General features: G+C 34.9%; 1 protein-coding gene across 6 annotated transcripts; it reads left to right on the top strand.

Moving 5' to 3' along the window:
• The first annotated feature begins 1,026 nt into the window (after positions 1 to 1,026).
• On the top strand, positions 1,027 to 15,902 carry ube2q1 (ubiquitin-conjugating enzyme E2Q family member 1). 6 transcript variants are annotated; one of them, XM_067389561.1, is made up of 14 exons: positions 1,027 to 1,574; positions 3,794 to 3,898; positions 6,126 to 6,248; positions 6,579 to 6,635; positions 6,716 to 6,871; positions 9,958 to 10,042; positions 10,124 to 10,184; positions 10,261 to 10,351; positions 10,465 to 10,523; positions 10,773 to 10,821; positions 11,097 to 11,192; positions 12,781 to 12,847; positions 13,233 to 13,299; positions 14,634 to 15,902. In XM_067389561.1, the coding sequence occupies exons 1-13, from the start codon at positions 1,416 to 1,418 to the stop codon at positions 13,262 to 13,264; spliced, it is 1,140 nt and encodes a 379-aa protein (XP_067245662.1). In that variant the 5' UTR covers positions 1,027 to 1,415; the 3' UTR covers positions 13,265 to 13,299; positions 14,634 to 15,902. The 6 variants fall into 6 exon arrangements, with proteins under 6 accessions (XP_067245662.1, XP_067245663.1, XP_067245661.1 ...); XM_067389562.1 differs by lacking the exon at positions 14,634 to 15,902 and adding an exon at positions 13,453 to 14,547; XM_067389560.1 differs by lacking the exon at positions 14,634 to 15,902 and having other exon boundaries at positions 1,028 to 1,574; positions 13,233 to 14,543.
• Positions 15,903 to 22,899: the final 6,997 nt, after the last annotated feature.

Here is a 22,899-nt window from a genome sequence, read left to right on the forward strand (position 1 = left end):
GGGTGTGGTTGACTTATTTTCATGGGAGTCACGTCTTTAGACTCCTGAATCTTTGCCGAGTCTAACGATACCAGACTTGCCAGGTTTCGGCTTATGGTTTGTGCAATGTTTTGATTTAGCGCTTAAAAACTTTTGCGAATATCTTTGAAATCGTTTATGCGATCGAGACGAAACCACCGCAGGAAACACGGAACCTAAGTTGATTAACTCGAATTTAAAGCCCAAATGTCAAAATTTTGATAGGAAGTGGCAAAAAGAAAAAAAAAAAAGTCACTTATGGGTCATTTTTTATGCTCTCATATACAAGTGTCTATAATTTCAAAACGAAATGAGATATTTTTCACATATGTATGGACACACTCTGAGGACACCCCAAAAAAGTGGTGTAGATCAGGCATTAGTTGGCGCCTAACTGTCAAAAAACCTTTAAAAACTTTATTTTTTTCCTTACTAACTACTGGCTGTAAATGGTCTTTTCCATCTATGATTTAAGTATTTACATGCTTGCTGAATAAAATATAATAGCCTACCTTTTTATGTACTTAAAGCCTTAAAGTGCTTCAAATCCCGATAAATGCTGCTTGCAGCTTTAATTAATATGAAATTTAATAAATGTTTATTGTTTAATTGTTATTCATTAATAAATGTTCATACTCATGTTCAATTTAAGCAAGAAATACAGTCATTTTTAAACAATAGTTGAGTTAAATAAAACTTTTAACATTTAACCTAACTGCTGGGTTTGTCCATTTTCAACCCAACTTGGGTTATTTTTAACCCAACATTTTTTAGAGCGTAAGCTAATTATCAAATTATGTTATTATCATAAACAGATGATAAACAGATATCAAACACACACAGAATGTTTAGCTAATGTTCTCATATGGTTCCTGTTTGGTTTTCTGGCAGCAAATAAGAGTTCTGAGAGCAATTATTGTTTTTATTCATTCATAATTCCATAATAAACATCTATCAAAATAATAATGAATGTTACAGTAGATCTACTATCTTTAAACTCAACAAATGTCATATTATACATGCTGTTTATTTGATTCGAGTGCTTGTAAACAGTAAACAGGAAGTAGAGTTTCAGGCGCTCATTTGTATCCTGTCCGCGTGATCGCTCGCGGCGCGGTGCATGCTGGGACTGCGGGTCCTCCACAGGCGCCTCCATCTTTAAACCCCAAACAGCTTCCGCTCAGTGGAGCACACACAGACTCGATCCTGCGCTCACAGCCACATCTCTGACACATTGAGCCGCAGAGCCGCGCTGTAACCCGACGCACCGGACGAGCGGCGGCGCGAGGCGCTAATGAGGCGCGATCTTTCCGCTCTGACACCAACTGCGCATCTCCTGTTCTTTTGTCCGCCTCTCCCGGTTCCTCTCGCGGATGCCCGGAGATGAGTAGAGGAAGATGTCGGTTTCGGGACTGAAGGCCGAGCTGAAGTTTCTGGAGTCCATTTTCGACCCGAATCACGAGCGCTTCAGAATCCTCGACTGGAAGCCGGACGAGCTGAGCTGCCAGTTCAACGTGACGGGAGACCAGCTGCTCATCATCCACTGCAACATCACGGTAAGAGCCGAACCGAACACACCCGGACCGCGGCGCGGGCTCGGGCTAGATAACTGGACCGGACTGGTGTCGATCAGTGCTGATCAGTGTGTGTGTGATCGATACACGCGTCAGGGGTTCTGCTCGTGTCGCACTTCTGTGACCATCACAGACCCAGTTCTGCTGTTCTGGTGTCTCGTTTCATGGGTTGTTTTCTTAATTTCCGGATGCCATTTTCTGTTGCGTGAGCGACACTGACGTCACTTACTGATAATCAATCCACCATATGATCAAACATGATTCATTAGAAAGACCCTGTTTATGCTGTGAAAACTAACACTGAATATGTGTCATATTATTATTTCTATTCACATTATTAATGTACTGTAATAATATAATATATAGGCTAATATATGTAATATAATATTGTAATGTTTTGCTCATAATAGTATTGTACTGTTAGACGTAGGCCTAATTTAAATATTTTTTTCTTTATTTTAATGAATTTTTATTTTTTATTATCTAGCTATTTTGTGCAAATATATATTATAAATGCGTCAAATGTTGTTTGGAAATATTTAGTTTGTAACATTGTAACATTTTTTTCTGCTCATTATAGTACTGTACTGTTAGATGTAAGCCTAATTTAAATCTTTATTTATTTTAATCATTTTTATTTTTTCCATTTATACTCTGAACTGATACTATGAAGATGTGTTAAATATTATTCGGAAAATATTTAGTTTCTATTAAGAAATGTACTGTAATAATAATAATAATAATAATAATAATATGTAATATTTTTCAATAATATTGTAATATTTTTATATTATTAATTTATTATTTTTTTATTATTATTTTACATATATTTTTTTTCTCATTATAGTACTGTACTGTTAGATGTCATTTAATCTTTATTTATTTTAATGATTTTTTATTATCTTGCTGTGCAAATGTATATTATAAATGCATAAAATATTATTTGGAAATATTTAGTTTCTATTAAAAATAATTATGTACTGTAATAATAATATAATATATGTAATATAATAATATTTTAATATTTTGCTCATAGTTCTGTAATGTTAGATGTAGACCTAATTTAAATCCTTTTTATTTATTTTAATCATTTTTTAATACTATGGAAATAAACATTATAAATGCGTAAAAAATATTTGGAAAATATTTAGTTTCTATTAAAAATAATAATGTAACAGTTTTTCTGCTCATTATAGTTCTATATTGTTAGATGTAGGCCTAATTTAAATCTTTTTTATTTATTTTAATCATTTTTATTTATTTATTATTTATTTTCTTTTATTTATACTGTGAAAACTAATACTATGAAGATAAATAAAAAATATTTGGAAAATATTTAGTTTCTATTAAAAATAATAATGTAACATTTTTTTTTTACTCATTATAGTACTGTACTATTTCATTTACTGTGAAAATGAATATTATAAATGCATAAAATATTTTCTTAAAAATGATAATTTTTCTACTCACTATAGTACTATTTATTTAAATAATTAAAATTATTTATCGACTTGCTGCATGTTGTAAACGATGTTGATTATGTCATAGTAACAAACTTTAATAACAAACATTAATGCTGTTTGTGTTTGTTTTTAAATGAAGTGAAGAATCATGGGTAATATTGGGACAGATGAGTGTCGTTGATGAGATCAGTTAAAGATCCTTTCTTTACAGAAACAAACATGAACTAACAATGAGCAATATATAGTTTCACAGCATTTATTAGCCTTTGTGAATGTTAGTCAATAATCTTCATGTTCTTTTCATCTCAGAATGTATTAGTAAATGCTGTCGAGGTGTTCTCCACTGTTAGTTCATGTTAACAAATTAAACTTTATTTTACAGTCCTGTTCCACATATACACACTATGTCCTTATTATAATAATTGTGTACGAACCCTGATCCTAGCACTAAATCTAACCTTATATTACCCATTATTTCCCCAGGTAAAGTGCAAAACAACCTTTTCTTGGTGGAGTTTTTGGATGTTTATATAGATGAGCATGCATCAAAATGACACATTTTTGGTCACATGTTTGTTTTATGGAAACTCCTGCATTGCATAATTTCTTGACCTTCTTAAATATGGGAATGTGGGAATTGTCACTACCAGTCAAAAATTTAGACACACCCCTTATTCTTTATTATTATTACTAATTTCCACATGGTAAAGGGATGTCATCATCATCTTCCTCTTTCAGGAATCGTACCCCCTGACGCCCCCGATATGGTTCGTGGACTCCGATGACCCCAGTCTGACCCAAGTGCTGGAGCGGCTGGAGGACGTCAGGAAGAGCAGCACACTGGTACCTGTCAATCACTGCAGCTTTCCTGAATGAACCTCGATCTGCTCGAAATACAGAGGAGCTATTCTGCTTTCTTTAGTGTGTTTGAGCAGGAAAAATATTCCTCATTTAAATAATTTATGTGCAGAATAAAGGGGCGGGGCCTGGCGGTTATGGTAAGGGGCGGGACATTTTCCAAACACCAATCACAACACACTGCTCCAGCCGACCAATCAGAGCACATTGTGCTTTTCAGAAGGAGGAGCTTCATAGACACAAGAACTAAACAGAGCGTTACTGACAGACTGGGAAGAGAGGAGCTGAACAATGGAGAATATGAGGAGAATAATCAACATTCAAGCAGGAAAACCTGCTCTAGTATTTGTACATAATAAATCACATTTAATTTGTCACATCAAGTGACAGTAAATGAAGTCATTTGTAATATACTCGATCTGAATGTGTTGGAGCGGAGCAGGTGTTGTAATCACAGTAAATAGTAATTACCAGCATAGCGCGGCTGTAATCGAGTCGACTGTTACACAACACACAATATAGTGTAATGTGAGCGCGCACTGAGTGAGCGAACAGGCGCTTCAGATGTGCCGTGGATCGAGTCTCTTTGAGATGTGCCTTTTTTAACTAAAGCTTTTCTTCTGCCTGCTCTGTTTGTTGTCTATAATAGATTATCTGGGACGCACCGCACACTTTTAGACTGATTCATGCCTCCGTGAAATCATCTACATTTAAACTCGTTCTTCTTGAAGGATTAGTTTACGTCTGTCATGATTGACTCACTCTCACGTCATTCTGAACCCGTGTGACTTCTGTTCTTCTGTGGGGACAATAGAGGGAGTTTAGAGGAATGTCTTCTGAAACCATACGATGCTTTGTGCAAAAGATCTTGTTCATGTTTGTGTATTTTCAAACGAGACTCATCACAACAGGTGCGGTTGATTATCACATGACCAAATATGATCACTGAGGACTTTAATGGGTGTGTTTGTTTGGCGTTCGATCATCTTAAGCTGTGATTGTATGGAAAAGAGCCTCATTCTGCTGAACTTCTGCTTTTGTGTTTGACGGAAGAAATGACACGCATTTAATAATAAATTGACTGAATGTTCATTTTTGTGTAAACGAACACTTTAACGAGAGTGTTTGCCTTGTGGTTCACTTCTAGACAATAATGTAATGATTCTTTTCAGTCATGTGACCCAGAAGTTTAACTTTAATATGGCCCTGCAGGAACGTCTGTCCGTCATTGTTTTTCCCTGTGCTCCCACTTTACATTAGCTGTCTTTAATGACTCTGTATGTATGTCAAGATATTACACTAGATATTGCACTAATTAATTACAAGCAGGTATTTGTAGTACAACGTGTGTACACAATAACAATTAATGATTTTAATGTCTCTTCTGATCACCAAAACTGATCAAAAATACAGTAAAAAATGTGAAATATTATTCCAATGTAAATCAGCTGTTTTCTCTATGAATATATAGTAAAGTGTAATTTATTCATGTGATCAAAGCTGAATTTATTGGATTAAAAATACAGTAAAAATCACAAAATATTATTCCAATGTAAATCAGCTGTTTTCTATGTGAATATATAGTAAAGTGTAATTTATTCCTGAATTTTCAGCATCATTACTCCAGTCTTCAGTGTCACATGATCCTTCAGAAATCATTCTAATATGATGATTTGCTGCTCAAGAAACATTTATGATTATTATCAATGTTGAAAACTTGAAACTATATTTTTCAAGATTCAAGATCAGCATTTATTTGAAATGGAATTGTTTGTAGCATTATAAATGTGTCTTCTGTCATGAATCCTGCTGACCCCGAGCGTTTGAACAGTAGTGTTTGTATATTTTTGCGTTGATTCGGCCCCTCGACTGCTCGCTCTTCTCATAAAGCCTGATTTATCTTCAGTCAGGTTTTCATTACATGCAAGTGAAATTCTATCCGCTTCTATTGTAGAGTTGAGATCAAGACTCACTTCACACAGGATTGGTGTTTCCTCTCCGAAGGAAACGGATCTTGTGCACAAATTACCCATAAAGTCCTGTTGTTCTAACTTGTCACATCCTACCGAATCTTTATATGTGGGCTAAGTTATTAACAGTGGTTGGGGTCAGTGTCAGAAATCATCTTTTCATTAAGGGTCAATATTATGAGGGTGTATTTTGCTCCTGCATGCTTGCTCTCAGTGACGTTCTTCTGCGTTTGTCGTTCCAGCTCTTGCAACAGCTGAAGAGGCTGATCTGTGACCTGTGCCGCCTCTATAATCTTCCCCAGCACCCTGATGTGGAGATGCTGGACCAGCCACTTCCTGCAGCGCCCCTGAACCAGGACAGGAAGGTGAGAGTTATACACGAGCAATCTCTTTCTAAAGCTCGCTCGTGAACTCAATCCAACCTGATGAAATCTTTTCTTTGACCACTTAAACCCTGACCTGATGATGTCAACACTCAACTACTATAAATTAATCATTCGATATATAATTGTTTTTACATTGTTTTGCAATAATAATGTGCACCTGATGTAGGTCAGAGACGGGAAAGCTCACATGTGATTCGCGCCGCTTGTGTTGTCATGTATTTATTGTATTCTGAAGAATGGTTATGCTGTAAAAACAACAGAAATAATAAGTTTTATGCTGTTTTTTAACACCGATGTTTTATCCTGTAGCTTGGGACCACAGATGAGGTCACATCAGAGGAGGAAGAGGAAGAAGAGATGGGAGAGGTCTGTATCTGTTTTCCTCATGTAGTTTTCATATATGACCGCCTCACTTTCTCTTTAAACACGTATATATTCTCTGTCAGCAGGACATTGATCTGGAGCACTATGACATGAAAGAGGAGGAGCCGGTGGATGGGAAGAAGTCTGAGGATGATGGGATCGAGAAGGAGAACTTGGCCATCCTGGAGAAGATCCGGAAGAACCAGAGGCAGGACCACTTGAACGTAAGTGCTCATTCGGTAAGGTGACTTTCCTCATGTTTCGGGGTTCTGATGGGGTGAAATAGAGCAGAAGTAGCTTCAGCTTTCAGTGCTGTCAGAGGAAATGAATTGTTCGTGAAGTGCTCAGGCAAACAAACTAGATAAATATATTAGGGGTGTAACGGTACACACGACTCACGGTTCGGTACATGCCTCGGTTATGAAGTCACGGCGGGGAGAAAACTAAACATAAAATTGCTTTTTTTATTAAACAGTGGTTTACTGAACAAAATGAATTAAATATATTAAAATAAATTATAATTAAAAGTTTCTTAAGGAAAAAAAATAATATCTCTGCTAATGTAGGGAGCCCTTACTTGAACATTATGCTACTATAATATTAAAGGTTAACAACTGAAGCCAAACTATTAGCCTAAATTTAATTGCTTTTTATTTTTAGATAAAATAATTAACACTCAAATTGTCAGTCTTTGCAAACATGTAAGCTGCACCTAAGGCAGTTTTTGCATTAACTTCTAAATATTTTTACTCTAATTCATTATTGAAACCAAATCATTTCTTCACAGTGACTGTCATTTTCACAACAGATTTATTTAAACATACTTTAAATAGCCTGATCAGGACATCACTAAAAGGTTAAGTAAATATATAGGCTAATACAGTGCATATATTAAGAAAAAGAGTTAATTTCTCTAGTGAACTAACAGGCTTTTCTCAGGTAAATACTACATGACATATCGTTCACTAGCTTTCATTTCTGTTGTTGAAACACTGATTGAGCGATTACACGAGATATGAGCATTTCAGGAAGTTGTACTGTATCTTTCAACACACCTTCAGATGTTCATTCATGTTTGTTCTGTATTAAAGAGGAAGAGATGATCGCGTTCACTGAGGCGCCTGTACAGTGATCTGTCACGTCGCATCAAAATGGCATTTTCTGTTTAAATTTCATGATTTCGTGGACAGAATTTGAAGGATGACACTTTGTTTCTTATTGAAAGTACCAAAACACAGAGCTTATTGTGATTATTAATGGTGGTTAGGCTACAATGTTGCAATGTAATGCTTCGGAACACAAGCCCTGTACCGAAACAGTTCGGTATGAGTACGTGTACCATTACACCCCTCAGATATATATGTGTGTATATGTAAATACCTGTAGCTCAGTGGTTAGAGCGTGGCACTAGCAATGCCAAGGTCATGGGTTCGATCCCAGGGATTGCACATACTCAGATACAAATGTATAGTATAATGCAATGTAAGTCGCTTTGGATAAAAGCGTCTGCCAAATGCATAAAAATGTAAATGTAATGTAAATGTAAATATCACACATTTGTTTACATTTGTTTGTTCATATTTGTTTATAGCCTGATCTGCTTCAGTTCATTCATAAATGATTGCTTAGACATTGTTTGTTGTTTACTGTAATCATGACTGCAAACTTTCCAAATGTTAAACCAGGCATCTTTCGACAGATGTGAACAAGAAACATATAATTTATAAATCTGAAACATAAAAACTGTCTCTCTTCTACATCATGTTTTTACAAAGCCATTCTAAAATCAGATTCAGATAAATCAAATTTTGTGTTTGTAACTCTTTAGTTTAGGATCCAGTTCTCACTATTAACTACACTACCGTTCAGAAGTTTGGGGTCAGAAAGATTTTTTTAATGTTTTAAAAGAAGTCTCTTCTGCTCACCAAGCCTGCATTTATTTGATTAAAAATACAAACAAAAACAGTACAATTATGAAATATTATTCCAATGTAAATCAGCTGTTTTCTATGTGAATATATAGTAAAGTGTAATTTATTCCTGTGATCAAAGCTGAATTTTCAGCATCATTACTCCAGTCTTCAGTGTCACATGATCCTTCAGAAATCATTCTGATATGATGATTTGCTGCTCAAGAAACATTCATTATTATTATCAATGTTGAAAACAGTTATTTACATTTTTATTTCATGATGCTATGATGAATAGAAAGTTCAAAAGAACAGCATTTGTCTGAAATCTTAATCTTTTGTAACATTAAACACTACTGTTCAAAAGTTTGGGGTCAGTGAGAATTTTAATTTTATTTTTGGGGGATAGAAATAAAATTAATCAATACTTTTATTCATCAAGGATGAGTTAAACTGATCAAAAGTTACAGTAAAGACAATTACAATGTTAGAAAATATTCTATTTTAAATAAATGCTGTTCTTTTGAACTTTCTATTCATCGAAGAATTTTGAAAAAAAATTGTACATAACTGTTTTCAACATTGATAATAATAATGAATGTTTCTTGAGCAGCAAATCATCATATCAGAATGATTTCTGAAGGATCATGTGACACTGAAGACTGGAGTAATGATGCTGAAAATTCAGCTTAGATCACAGGAATAAATTACACTTTACTATATATTCACATAGAAAACAGCTGATTTACATTGGAATAATATTTCATAATTGTACTGTTTTTGTTTGTATTTTTAATCAAATAAATGCAGGCTAGGTGAGGAGAAGATACTTCTTTTAAAAAATCTTTCTGACCCCAAACGTTTGAACAGTAGTGTAGCTGCTTATTATCATGCATATTTCTAGAATATTGGCTGTTTATTAATACTTCTAAAGCACATGTTAATGCCTTACTCTGCATGGCCATATTCTACATCCCATAATCCCACCAATACCTAAACTTAATAACTATTAATAAGCAGTAATTAATTCACAGTTATTTGTATAGCACTCTTCATGATACATATCGTTTCAAAGCCGTTTATTCAGGCACAGTTAGTTAATAGTGAAAATTTGACCCTAATCTAAAGTTTTTATTAAATTGGGTTTAGGTTTGTAGTTATTTTATCAATTTTGTAATTTTAATGTAGATTTCGCCATTGAAAAACATTTCCAATAATGACAACATTTAATGTATAATATTACACATTCGACTGATTTGTAGCATTTAATTTTCTTCTTTTTAATATTATTAAAAATCATTTGAAAAAGGGGCAATGCTTTAAAATAAGCTAACAATAATGCATGAACTGACATTGTGTGAATCATGTGTCAGGTGTGCTGTGATTGACTGCCTGTGTTCTGTCGGGTCCTGTAGGGCGCCGTGTCTGGATCGGTTCAAGCGTCGGATCGTCTCATGAAGGAGCTCAGGGAGATCTACCGGTCTCAGAGTTATAAAAACGGTTTGGACACCTGATAACTGTGACTGTGAATGACTGTATGCTGTACGCGGTTCTCTTACCGTTCGTTCTTCTCTTTTCCAGGCATCTACTCAGTGGAGCTGGTCAACGACAGCCTGTACGAGTGGCATGTGAAAATAAGAACGTAAGAACTGGATTTTCACATTATTGTGTAAGTTAAGAGTTTGCAGAAAGCTGAAGATGTGTGTGTTTGTGCTCAGCGTGGATCCAGACAGTCCTCTGCACAGTGACCTCCAAGTGCTGAAGGAGAAGGAGGGAATGGACTACATCCTCCTCAACTTCTCTTACAAAGTGAGTTCACTGACTGTGCCGAGAAAACATCCACGTACTTAAGTGTAGAGTGTGTGTGTGTGTGTGTGTGTGTGTTTTCAGAATAAAAAGAATCTCTTTTTGTCTGTCTTCAGGATAATTTCCCCTTTGACCCTCCGTTTGTACGTGTGGTTTCTCCTGTGCTTTCTGGAGGGTAAGACACTTTTGAGGCTTTTTGTTTTGGGGTTATTCATCCTGTTACTGGGATTGTAATGTAATGTGTTCATGACTCAGAAATCAAGCTCATTTGCACACAGAAGTGATTATTCGTACTAATGTATACATATCTCTTCATATTTATTCATGCATTATGTTTCTATATTGCAAATCCAATGTACAGTGCTAGTCAAACTCGTTGGGTTCGATTATTTAGCGGTGTTGTCTGTAAATCTGTTGTCCTCAGGTATGTTCTCGGCGGAGGAGCTCTGTGTATGGAGCTACTCACTAAACAGGTGCGCTTGTATTTACTGCTCAAGATTCATTCAGACCTTCTTCTGCTCTCAGGACACTTTTAATGATCCTCATCTTAACCAAAAGGATCATAACATGTATTTGTTTATATATGTAGTTTTCTCTTCCTGATGTTCAGCTGTTAAATGTTTTACATTCTGAAATCGACTGTGTGTTTTCAAAGAGCATCAGACTCTGATATACAGCCTTTAATTTGTCATGTGTTTGTCAGAGCTGTGTGTGTTTGGTGTCTGATGGTCATGTGGTCTGTTCTCAGGGCTGGAGCAGTGCCTATTCCATAGAGTCTGTCATCATGCAGATTAATGCCACTTTAGTCAAGGGAAAAGCAAGAGTGCAGTTTGGAGCCAATAAGGTAATCGCACTTCAGAACGATATCGATAACGATAAAACTATTAGTGTTGTGCTGATACACGATGATATCGACGATAGCCAGAGATATTGTCAAAAGCATCGACAAAATCAATAGTATTATTTTAAACACCGACGTTCAAGAACAACTTGTTTAACACTAAATACTTCTCATTTTTTCACTACATATGGGCCACAAGAGAGATATTAAGACAGCAAATAAAGACCGTTATCAGCTGTTATGTTGAAGTATATCTCGGAGAAAATATGCGTCAGGTGCCGAAAGCTCAGTTTTTACTCCACTTTCTGTACTGAATAAATAAAAAATAAATAAAAAATATTTCCAATATTCCGACGTGACGTTTTCTTCACCACCAACTCCATCTTTCCTTGAAAAATGTGGGCAATGATTCAAATTGTGTGTGTCATTTCCAGTGATGGGAATAACGGCCTTATAAATAAACAGTGTAAAATAAAAGTCGAGATAAAATGTTGAGAATAAACTCATTAAATTACGAGAAAAAAAATCGTTAGATTATGAGAAAAAACTTTCAACTTTTTTCTCGTAATTTACCGAGTTTATTCTCAACATTTTATTTTGACTTTTTTCTTGAAATTTAACGAGTTTATTCTCAACATTTTATTTTGAATTTTTTCTTGAAATTTAACGAGTTTATTCTCAACATTTTATTTTGAATTTTTTCTTGAAATTTAACGAGTTTATTCTCAACATTTTATTTTGACTTTTTTCTTGAAATTTAACGAGTTTATTCTCAACATTTTATTTTGACTTTTTTCTTGAAATTTAACGAGTTTATTCTCAACATTTTATTTTGACTTTTTTCTTGAAATTTAACGAGTTTATTCTCAACATTTTATTTTGACTTTTTTCTCGTAATTTAACGAGTTTATTCTCAACATTTTATCTTGACTTTTTTCTTGAAATTTAACGAGTATATTCTCAACATTTTATCTTGAATTTTTTCTCGAAATTTAACAACTTTAATCTCGATGGTTTTATTTTTTTTATTATTGCTTGGCCCTAATCAAGGATCATGAGTTACGAGTCGGATCAAGCATCATTTATTTATAGACATATGTAATATAATTTATTTGACATTTATGATTTATTTATTTATTTTAAGTAATACAATAGTTACTTTCCCTGGTAATTACTTACTTTTATAATGATGTAACTCAGTTACTAACTCAGTTACTATTTGTGACTAGTAACTATAACTAATTACTTTTTAAAAGTAAAGTTCCCAACACTGGTCGTTTCTCATGATAAAACAAGCAAATAAACAAGTAAATTAATGATCAAATAAATGCCTGAGTTAAAAAAAACCCAAAGGATAATATTGTGACGATAATGTACATTCTCAATCACCTCTTGTATTTTTATTCCGTGGCGGAAACAAGCTTCTGTAGTTTGACGGGAGCAGCGTTTGTCCCGCACCTGTTTCTCGGATGCGAGTAGCTGTTTATATTTTAAAATGTAACTTTTTAATCACACAAATGAGACTATAATGAACATTTTCTGACATTTCTGGTTTGGTGCTGAGTGTCCTGCCTCCATCTGTGTGTTTCAGAATCAGTACAATCTTGCCAGAGCGCAGCAGTCGTATAAGTCACTGGTGCAGATCCATGAGAAGAACGGTGAGAACTTTACAGCTCTACATCAGTTTTGTGTTTGTTTAGATATTTCCCATTTTAATATCACAAAAAAGGTTGCAAATATCATTCTCACAAAAGTTTGCTAAAGATCATCTGATTATAGAAGAGTAATTTGTACATTTTTAAACAGTTTTATTTCCTACTGAAATGTTCATTACACATTTATGTACATTATAAGTACTAAGTAATATTAATTAACTACACGTACTTACTATATAATTAGTGTTAGGGTTTGGTTTAGGGTTAGTTTCTCGTAATTATGCACATTTTACTGTTATTACTACAGTAAGTATGTGTAATATATGTAACAAAGTCACTAAAATAAAGTGTTACCAAATGTTTTGCTAAATAAGTGTATTTCCTACAGGCTGGTACACACCTCCAAAAGAAGACGGCTAGACTGACCGATCCAAACGTGGGCCGAGTATCTTGAGGTGGACATCTTTTTGTTTCTTGTTTTTCTCCTCCCTCTTTTAAATCTCTCCACCTCTTTTGTTCCTCATCACTTCCACTGGGTTGAAGAGGCTCGATTTGATCAAGTCCAGTTTGATCCACGTGAAAAGCCCGATTTTCCTTTATCATCTCAGATTATGTCATTATTCCTGCGGTCCTGAGGCCAACATCTCACGTCAACCTCCGAGAGAGCCGACACAAACTGACGCTTTTACCTGTGGACTGAAATGAACTCCAGTGAACCTGTAAAGATGTGTTTGGAAGAATGAACGCTGACACCCTCAGCAGGAACCTTCTGACAGAACATCTCAACACAGTCGTACGGAGCTGACGGACACGTGATGACTACTGCTGTTTGTTCTGAATGGGGTTTGAAGTGTATGATGACGCCCCCGCTCCAGAAAGCTTTCCCTCCTCACATGTTCAGCAGAACAGTCTGGGTTTGTAAAATTGTATTTAGCGAGTTGTTTTAAGCCCCTTTGCCGTGCCGGGAACGCTGGGAGGTGACCAATAATGCCTTAAAAAGGAGGAGAAAGGAAAAGAATGAGCAGAAGTTGATGTGTTTCTCTGTCCTGCCTTCGTCTCCAGTATTTCTGTTCAAAGCCCATCTGTGCAATCTGCAGGAAAACAGCCCTTCTGTGGTGTTCACATGGTTCGAATCGTACGCGCACCGTTCGGCTGAAACCTTTTCTCCGATCGTTGATGTTTGGACCTAAATTTAGCCTAAATTTCTGTTGAATGCACTGGGAAGGGCTCGGCTGTTTTCTTGACGGGACGATGTGAGCCGCTTCACTCTTTTTGTTTAGCTAAATTCAAATCTAAATAATGCCACTCTGACATCAAGCCATAGATTGAATCTGTAGATTTTATTCCGGAAATCGCCCTCTACCCTATTCTTTCAGGATCAGCTCAACCCTCTGATCTTTCGAGTGGGGAAATGTGTGTTAAATACAGCTGATTCCAGATCAGCCTCAAGCGTCATTCATTGAAACGGTGGAGCCGGTTTTGGGGAATATGTTTGCGATCCTCCGCCGCTGATGGCGAGGGTTCATTGAGTTATGCACTGTTAGCATGCTTTGGTTATATTGCGTTTTATTTTACTATTTTTTTTTTTCCATTGTAAGTGTAATTTTGACCATGTACAGTACAATTTGTAAACTTGCATCAAGTTTATGAATAAAGAATTTTAAGAAATACGTCGGTGTAATCTGTCCTGCTGTTGTAGGCCTTTATCTCACTGAAACAGATTGCATGGCTTTTCCTTTCAAAAGTGCTGTTATTTTTATTGTCACACTGATAATCAATTTCTCTGCAGATTCCAATGACGTTTTCCCGCCTCCTCCTGATTGACAGGATATCAGCCCTGATCATTGGCTGTTTTTATTGATGGCCGATAGTACAGATAATTGTTTTTACTGCTGATTATCGGCCGATACATCGGTTCATCCCTAGTGACCAAAGTAAGAAAAAGTAAAGAAAATGAAAAAATAAAAATTAGTAACATTTTTATTTTGTTATCAGGCAGTTGAGGCAAGAGAAATGCTAAACCAAAAATAAATGCATATTCCTTTGTGCTTTGGATTAATTTCATGCATTTGAAATTTTACATTTTATTATGTTTATATCTTTTGTTTTGAATTGGGTTTGATTTTTATATTTTCAGTTTTCATTTAAATTTTAAAGTTTTAGTAATTTTGTTGTTTGTCATTTGTATTGTTGTTAATATATCTGTATAGTGTGTGTGTGTGTGTTTTATATATTTTTGTACTTAAACCAAGTGAAAATGAACAATTTTGCTTTGGCAACTAGCTGATTTTTTTTTTTTTAATGCATTTTATTTCAGTTCATGTTTATTTAATTTCAAGTACACTAAAAGATGTTGGGTTAAAAACAACCCAGGTTGGGTTGAAAATGTACAAACCCAGCGGTTGGGTTAAATGTTTGTCCAACATGCTGGGCAGTTTTATTTAACTCAACTATTGATTAAAAATATTAAAATGAACCCAAAATATGTTGGAAATTAAAAATCGGACACATAATTACTAGAGGCAACAATAATAATCAAAAGGTGAACATTTATTAATAAGCAATTTAATAAATCTTTATTGTTTAATTATTCATTAAACTAATAAATGTTAATAATAAATGTTCAGTCATTAAACGCATTAATACATGTTCATTTACTATGTTAATTTGGGTTCGTTTTAAGCAAGCAATACAGTGATTTTTAAGCAATAGTCGAGTTAAATTAAACTACCCTAAACATTTATCCCAACCACTGGGTTAAAACAACCCAATCACTGGGTTTGCCCATTTTCAACCCAACTTGGGTTATTTTTTAGTTTAACAATAATAACTGTTTATTCCAGGACTCGCTGCTGTCATGCTTTATGGACTCTTTTACATATTAAATGTACCAGATCTGGTGCTTGTATCTGTATGATGTCGTTTTAATTGCTTCACATGAATTAAGATGACTTTAAGCTCAAAAGCCTGCTGGGATTAATGTGATTTTTGTGCTATTAATGAAGCAGGTGTTTGTGTCCAGCAGGTGGCAACATCAGCCCACACAACCGCATTATATCCTTCCAGCTGCTGTCTGACATTCACTTGTTTTTTTTTTTCATATCTGATTTTGTATTTCTAGTCAAGATGATCCCAATGAAGTTTCTCATAAGCAGTAAAAGCACTCATTCTGATGCGTTGATGCTCCTGCTGCGTTCGATCCGATGCTTTTAAGAGTTCTTCTGAGAAAGACCAATCAATCCTGCAGTCTGAATTCCTCTTTTATCAATAGTCTTCTTCAGGCTGACCACACTTTCTCTTTTGGAAATCACAGGACACAAATGCACTCGAGGTCTGCGTACAGATGCACAACAGATATGATGAAGCATCGACTCGATTAAATCATGTTTCTGAATCTCTCTCTCGAGAAGGTTAATAGCCAATTGAAATAACCACGTGTGTTTGCCTTGGTCTGTGTTTCCGTCGCTGAGCCCGAGTGAAGGCCGTTCGTCAGCTGTTTTTAAGGTTAAAGTCTCTGTTTCACTATAAACAAATAAGAATCTTTGGATGGCTGTTTAATAACAGAATACGTGAAACTCAACTAAAGTGGTGCAACTGCAATCTGTGATCAGCTTGGCTGTCTTGTATCAGGTCTACCCGAGGTCAGATCGACATGACCTTGAGCTTCACAAGACCGACGATAAACCGTCATTCATTCTGTCTGGACGACATCTGAACCGCTGAGATATCAGGCGGATGGTGAACCTGTGTCTGTGTGATAGCAAGAGCTGTAGTGCAGATCAGATAGGAGTACAGCGCTTATTCCTGCCCTGTTCCATTTATATTGCTAAATTGAATTTCTGTGTATGATATGAACTTAAGATGAGAGCAACTGGTTGTCATCTCTGGACAGGCCGTCACGCTTATCTCAGACTGACAGTGTCTGCCACGAGATGAGGATTTTAGGTCTCTAAAGAGATGTTTGTTGGTCTCTTCTGCTCACCAAGGCTGCTTTTATTTCATCAAAAAAAAAAATACAGTAAAAACTGATATTATTTCATTGTAAAACATCTGTTTTCTATGTGAATATATAGTAAAGTGTAATTTATTCCTGTGATCAAAGCTGAATTTTCAGCATCATTACTCCAGTCTTCGGTGTCACATGATCCTTCAGAAATCATTCTAATATGCTAATTTGCTGCTCATTATACATTTATGATTATTATCAATGTTGAAAAGAGTTCATATTTTTCCACTGGGATGTATTTTATTTTATGGAAAGTTCAGAAGAACAGCATTTATTTGAAATAGAATCTTTTGTAACATTATAAATGTCTTTACTGTCACTTTTGAACAATTGAATGTGTCATTGATGAAAGAAAGTATTAATTTATTTCAAAAATCTCTTTTTGAGGTCATCATTTATTAAAATACAGAAACATTTCTGTTATTATTAGATTATACACTAAAAAAACATAGGTATAGAAACCATTTTCACTCAGAAATTGATAATAAATTGCAAAGAAACTGCAAGAAATGTGAAGTTTCAAAGTAGAAATCCTGAAATATCATTTACTTGTAAAACACTCCAATAATCTTTGTTTTATTTACAGCTTTGAAAAATCAATTACAGTATAGTATTTATAAGTATCTTAGGAAAACAATGAAATATGGAATGTCTTTTTGATAGTAAACGTATATTATAAAGGAACTGAATTCTCTGGACGCTGTCAGTAAAAATATTGTATTTGTTGGCGAGTATGACTCAAGGCTAAAATATTCACTGAAGGAAAAGTTGACATCAAGCCTCACTTTCCCCCAATATTAATTTAACATTTTAGCAATTAATGTCATTTTTCGACATTTGTGCTTGTCATCGACGCCGGAGGCAGAAACACACTCATATCTGTCTGTCTCCTTCCTCCAAGAAAACGGAGGCTAATATTTCCATGTTTACCATAGTCAATATTTCATTTTCCACTGAGGATGCTTGCAATTACATGTATTATTTCAGTCAAAATAGCTTTAGTGTTTCTGGGCTGACAGAAACAAGACAAGGCGATGACAATCAAAATGAATTCATTAAAGCCGTCACATTGACCGCATTAAATCCCACTGAAGGCTGGAGCAGACGTGATGTTTCTTCCCAACATCATCTCATGATCTGAGCCCTAATTTAACACACATCAAATGAAATCACATGACACTGATATTATAGAATTCAGAAAGCATTGTTATTAGCGACACCGGTGGCTGTTAAGTGAACTGCAGCAGCAATTGTTATAAAGTAGCCTATATTTGAGGCTATAGAATCAATAGAGAGAAGGCAGAACATATATCTGATACATCTTATTTATATATCCTCGTATATCTTATTGTGAGGCTGTATTAACAGCATATAGAGGTTTAATCCCTCATTCTGACCCATGATTACTCTGGTTCATATACCCAGCAGACATTAAGGTCTCCACATTCTCTGCTCTTTTAACTCAAGTGACATTTTCCCCTCCAGGAATGAATCTCATTTCGCTACATTACAAATTAGCAAATCAGCATTTCCACAGCCACGTAATTGTGGCACGCAGCATCCAGGGAGTGACCTTCTCAGGCATTTCAGCTTGTTGCTTTTCATAAATGTGCCTCCGATGTATTCATGGTCGGCCTGCTGAAGCTGACAGAATGCATACATTACTGTAAACGGCTGGCGGGGCAATTCAATTCCACCGGCTGGAAGTCAGTGTCGATATTAATGGCCCATCCATCTGTAATTCTGTTTGCGTTTAGAGAGTTTTTCCCAAGATCCCTTGAGCTAAAGAGGCCTGATGCTATTGAGATCATTTCAATGGTATTAAAAAGCTTTTTATTACCGTTATAAATGGGTTAGTGGATTTGTAAATGTTATGAATGTAGATATTTGGGTGTATGGGATGCTGGAAATGAATTACCAAGAAACAATCAGGATATCACATGAGATAAGTGCATTACATCTTTTTAACCCTTGTGCAAAAGAAGTACACTTTTACATATACTTTAAAAAAGGAGTATTTATTATGGAAATAATGTATTTTAAGAGATTATTTGAATGTAATATTTCTGGACACTTAATTGCATGTTATTTACAATTAAATGAAAGTCTATTAACCCTTTCATGCACAGAGGTTACTACAGTGGATTGCTATAAAAAAAATTTCTAGCATATGCATGGGTTTTGATTGCACATCAACCTCTACAGTCCACACTAGTGCATCATCCTATACACTGCCACCAAGTGGCAGGCCATTGTTATTAGAATGTAATTTACATTAACATCAAAAGCGTAATGAGTAATGTATGTGACTTTTAATGCATTACTTTACTTGTTACATCAAAAAGTAATCTAATTACATAATGCACATTACTTGTAATGCATTACTTTACTGGTTAGATCAAAAGTAATCTGATTATGTTGTGCATGTTAGTTGTAATGCATTACTTTACATCAAAAAAGTAATCTGATTATGTAATGCATGTTACTTGTAATGCATTACTTTACTCGTAACATCACAAAGTAATCCGATTACATAATACGTTACTTGTAATGCATTACTTTACTCGTCACATCACAAAGTAATCCGATTACATAATACGTCACTTGTAATGCATTACTTTACTCGTAACATCACAAAGTAATCCGATTACATAATACGTTACTTGTAATGCATTACTTTACTCGTCACATCAAAAAGTAATCCGATTACATAATACGTCACTTGTAATGCATTACTTTACTCGTAACATCACAAAGTAATCCGATTACATAATACGTTACTTGTAATGCATTACTTTACTCGTAACATCAAAAAGTAATCCGATTACATAATACGTTACTTGTAATGCATTACTTTACTCGTAACATCACAAAGTAATCCGATTACATAATACGTTACTTGTAATGCATTACTTTACTCGTCACATCAAAAAGTAATCCGATTACATAATACGTCACTTGTAATGCATTACTTTACTCGTAACATCACAAAGTATTCCGATTACATAATACGTTACTTGTAATGCATTACTCGTAACATCACAAAGTAATCCGATTACATAATACGTTACTTGTAATGCATTACTTTACTCGTCACATCACAAAGTAATCCGATTACATAATACGTCACTTGTAATGCATTACTTTACTCGTCACATCACAAAGTAATCCGATTACATAATACGTCACTTGTAATGCATTACTTTACTCGTAACATCACAAAGTAATCCGATTACATAATACGTCACTTGTAATGCATTACTTTACTCGTCACATCACAAAGTAATCCGATTACATAATACGTCACTTGTAATGCATTACTTTACTCGTCACATCAAAAAGTAATCCGATTACATAATACGCTACTTGTAATGCATTACTTTACTCGTCACATCACAAAGTAATCCGATTACATAATACGTTACTTGTAATGCATTACTTTACTCGTCACATCACAAAGTAATCCGATTACATAATACGTTACTTGTAATGCATTACTTTACTCGTAACATCACAAAGTAATCCGATTACATAATACGTTACTTGTAATGCATTACTTTACTCGTAACGTCAAAAAGTATTCCGATTACATAATACGTTACTTGTAATGCATTACTTTACTCGTAACATCACAAAGTAATCCGATTACATAATACGTTACTTGTAATGCATTACTTTACTCGTAACATCAGAAAGTAATCCGATTACATAACACGTTACTTGTAATGCATTACTTTACTCGTAACATCAAAAAGTAATCCGATTACATAATACGTCACTTGTAATGCATTACTTTACTCGTAACATCACAAAGTATTCCGATTACATAATACGTTACTTGTAATGCATTACTCGTAACATCACAAAGTAATCCGATTACATAATACGTTACTTGTAATGCATTACTTTACTCCTAACATCAAAAAGTAATCCGATTACATAATACGTTACTTGTAATGCATTACTTTACTCGTAACATCACAAAGTAATCCGATTACATAATACGTTACTTGTAATGCATTACTTTACTCGTAACGTCAAAAAGTATTCCGATTACATAATACGTTACTTGTAATGCATTACTTTACTCGTAACATCAGAAAGTAATCCGATTACATAATACGTTACTTGTAATGCATTACTTTACTCGTAACATCAAAAAGTAATCTGATTACATAATACGTAATGCATTACTTTACTCGTAACATCAAAAAGTAATCCGATTACATAATACGTTACTTGTAATGCATTACTTTACTCGTAACATCACAAAGTAATCCAATTACATAATACGTCACTTGTAATGCATTACTTTACTCATAACGTCAAAAAGTAATCTGATTACATAATACGTAATGCATTACTTTACTCGTAACATCACAAAGTAACCCAATTACATAATACGTTACTTGTAATACATTACTCGTAACATCTAAAAGTAATCCGATTACATAATACATTACTTGTAATGCATTACTTTACTCGTAACATCACAAAGTAATACGATTGTAATGCATTACCCCAAACACTGCTCATTTCAGATGAGATTGAAAACACCTGATCGCTAGGTTTTCTCAGAGGAGAACTATGTTAGAAACGTGTCCATCTTGAACATAATCAGAATTATCAACTAATAAGGGTAAATCGAGATACTCTGGAACACTGCAGGGAGCATCTGAATTGGGTTTCCAGTTTTACCTCGAGAGGTTTTAGGGATCTCTGATGCAGAACACAAGGACGTGATTCCATCAGATACGTGAAGTTCAATTGCGTTTGCAATATTTCACATTTATATTTTTTGTATATATTTCATCGTTTTCGCATGATTTCATACAATTTTATTGATTGGTTTGTTAAAACACACAATATTGTTGTTATCACTTTATTATGTTTAATACAGTATCTCTTCAGTTTAAACCATAAACACATGCTGTCTACTCAAGTGGACATCTGGAAATCTCCCAGAAAAATATGTGTAAAAAAAAAACATTTCCAATCTTGTTTTTCATGCCCTATAAGAGCAATAAAAACACAGGAAACATGTTTTGACTGAGGTTATCATAATTCATGCATGAAAGGGATAAAGTAAAAGTTTTAATAAATAAATAAATAAATAAATAAATAAAGCATATTTGTGTGTCAAGAAAATCCTGAAAGTGTGCTCTCTTTAAATGCATTTACAGTAACTGACAGTACAGTATTAACTTCTTGTTTATTGAATATAGATCATAAAGCAGTCCATGTTCTGTAGTTCCCGGAGCTGAATGTGAATCACTGAGATGAATGTTTTCTCTGTGTGTATTAGAATATGATAGACGTATAACAGCGCTTCATATCACTGTGTAAACCGGATACTCTGTTCTTATTTCCCGCGAGACTACCGCACGTAATGACTTTCCTCTGTCCTCATGTGATTCTCACTGGGTTTTACCAGGTCGTCTTTTAAAAAAGTTCTGAGTGAATCTTCTGCCATTATTCTATTAATGTCCTTCATTCCATCAATCTTCCACCGATGTCATCTGAAGTCCAGCCGGAGGGATCTGATGTGTGCGATCCGACTTGCTTTTGCCATGATCTGACTCCGTGGATCAGGTTCTCACTTATGCACTTTATGGCCCTTTATTACCCACAATGCATCTCTGGTTTCAGGGGAAATGGGCTGGCATCCGGGAGCAACGGCAAGCTGAAGGAACCGCAGATAAACCACAGAAATACAGTTAAGTGCTCAAAAATGGACTGTTGCAGTGTGTGTGTGTGTGTGTGTGTGTGTGTGTGTGTGTGTGTGTGTGTGTGTGTGTGTGTGTGTGTGAGGATGAAGAATGAGACGCTGCCGACCGCAGATATTGAACGAGAATGACAACAATCAGTCATAAAACCTGATGTGTGTCTAAAAGCTCTGGTAACGTGAATAAATATCTCTGTCTCAGAGCGGATCTAGTTCTTATAAGTGATGTCATCTTCATCATCATCTCTTTCCCCTCCTCATCAGTGAACATTAACACATTAACAGTAATAAATGAGCAAATCCATTACAGGAGACTCTGCATAT

The sequence above is a fragment of the Chanodichthys erythropterus genome, chromosome 7, assembly GCF_024489055.1.
Source record: "Chanodichthys erythropterus isolate Z2021 chromosome 7, ASM2448905v1, whole genome shotgun sequence".
Taxonomy (NCBI): Eukaryota; Metazoa; Chordata; class Actinopteri; order Cypriniformes; family Xenocyprididae; genus Chanodichthys; species Chanodichthys erythropterus.

What these genes read in the sequence shown, in the direction of transcription:
- ube2q1 (XM_067389561.1), top strand. Translation starts at nt 1,416, where the DNA reads ATGTCGGTTTCGGGACTGAAGGCCGAGCTGAAGTTTCTGGAGTCCATT. An exon ending in GTCTCAGAGTTATAAAAACG is followed by an intron (nt 10,043 to 10,123) that starts GTTTGGACACCT and finishes TCTCTTTTCCAG; the next exon opens with GCATCTACTCAGTGGAGCTG. An exon ending in TGCAGTTTGGAGCCAATAAG is followed by an intron (nt 11,193 to 12,780) that starts GTAATCGCACTT and finishes TGTGTGTTTCAG; the next exon opens with AATCAGTACAATCTTGCCAG.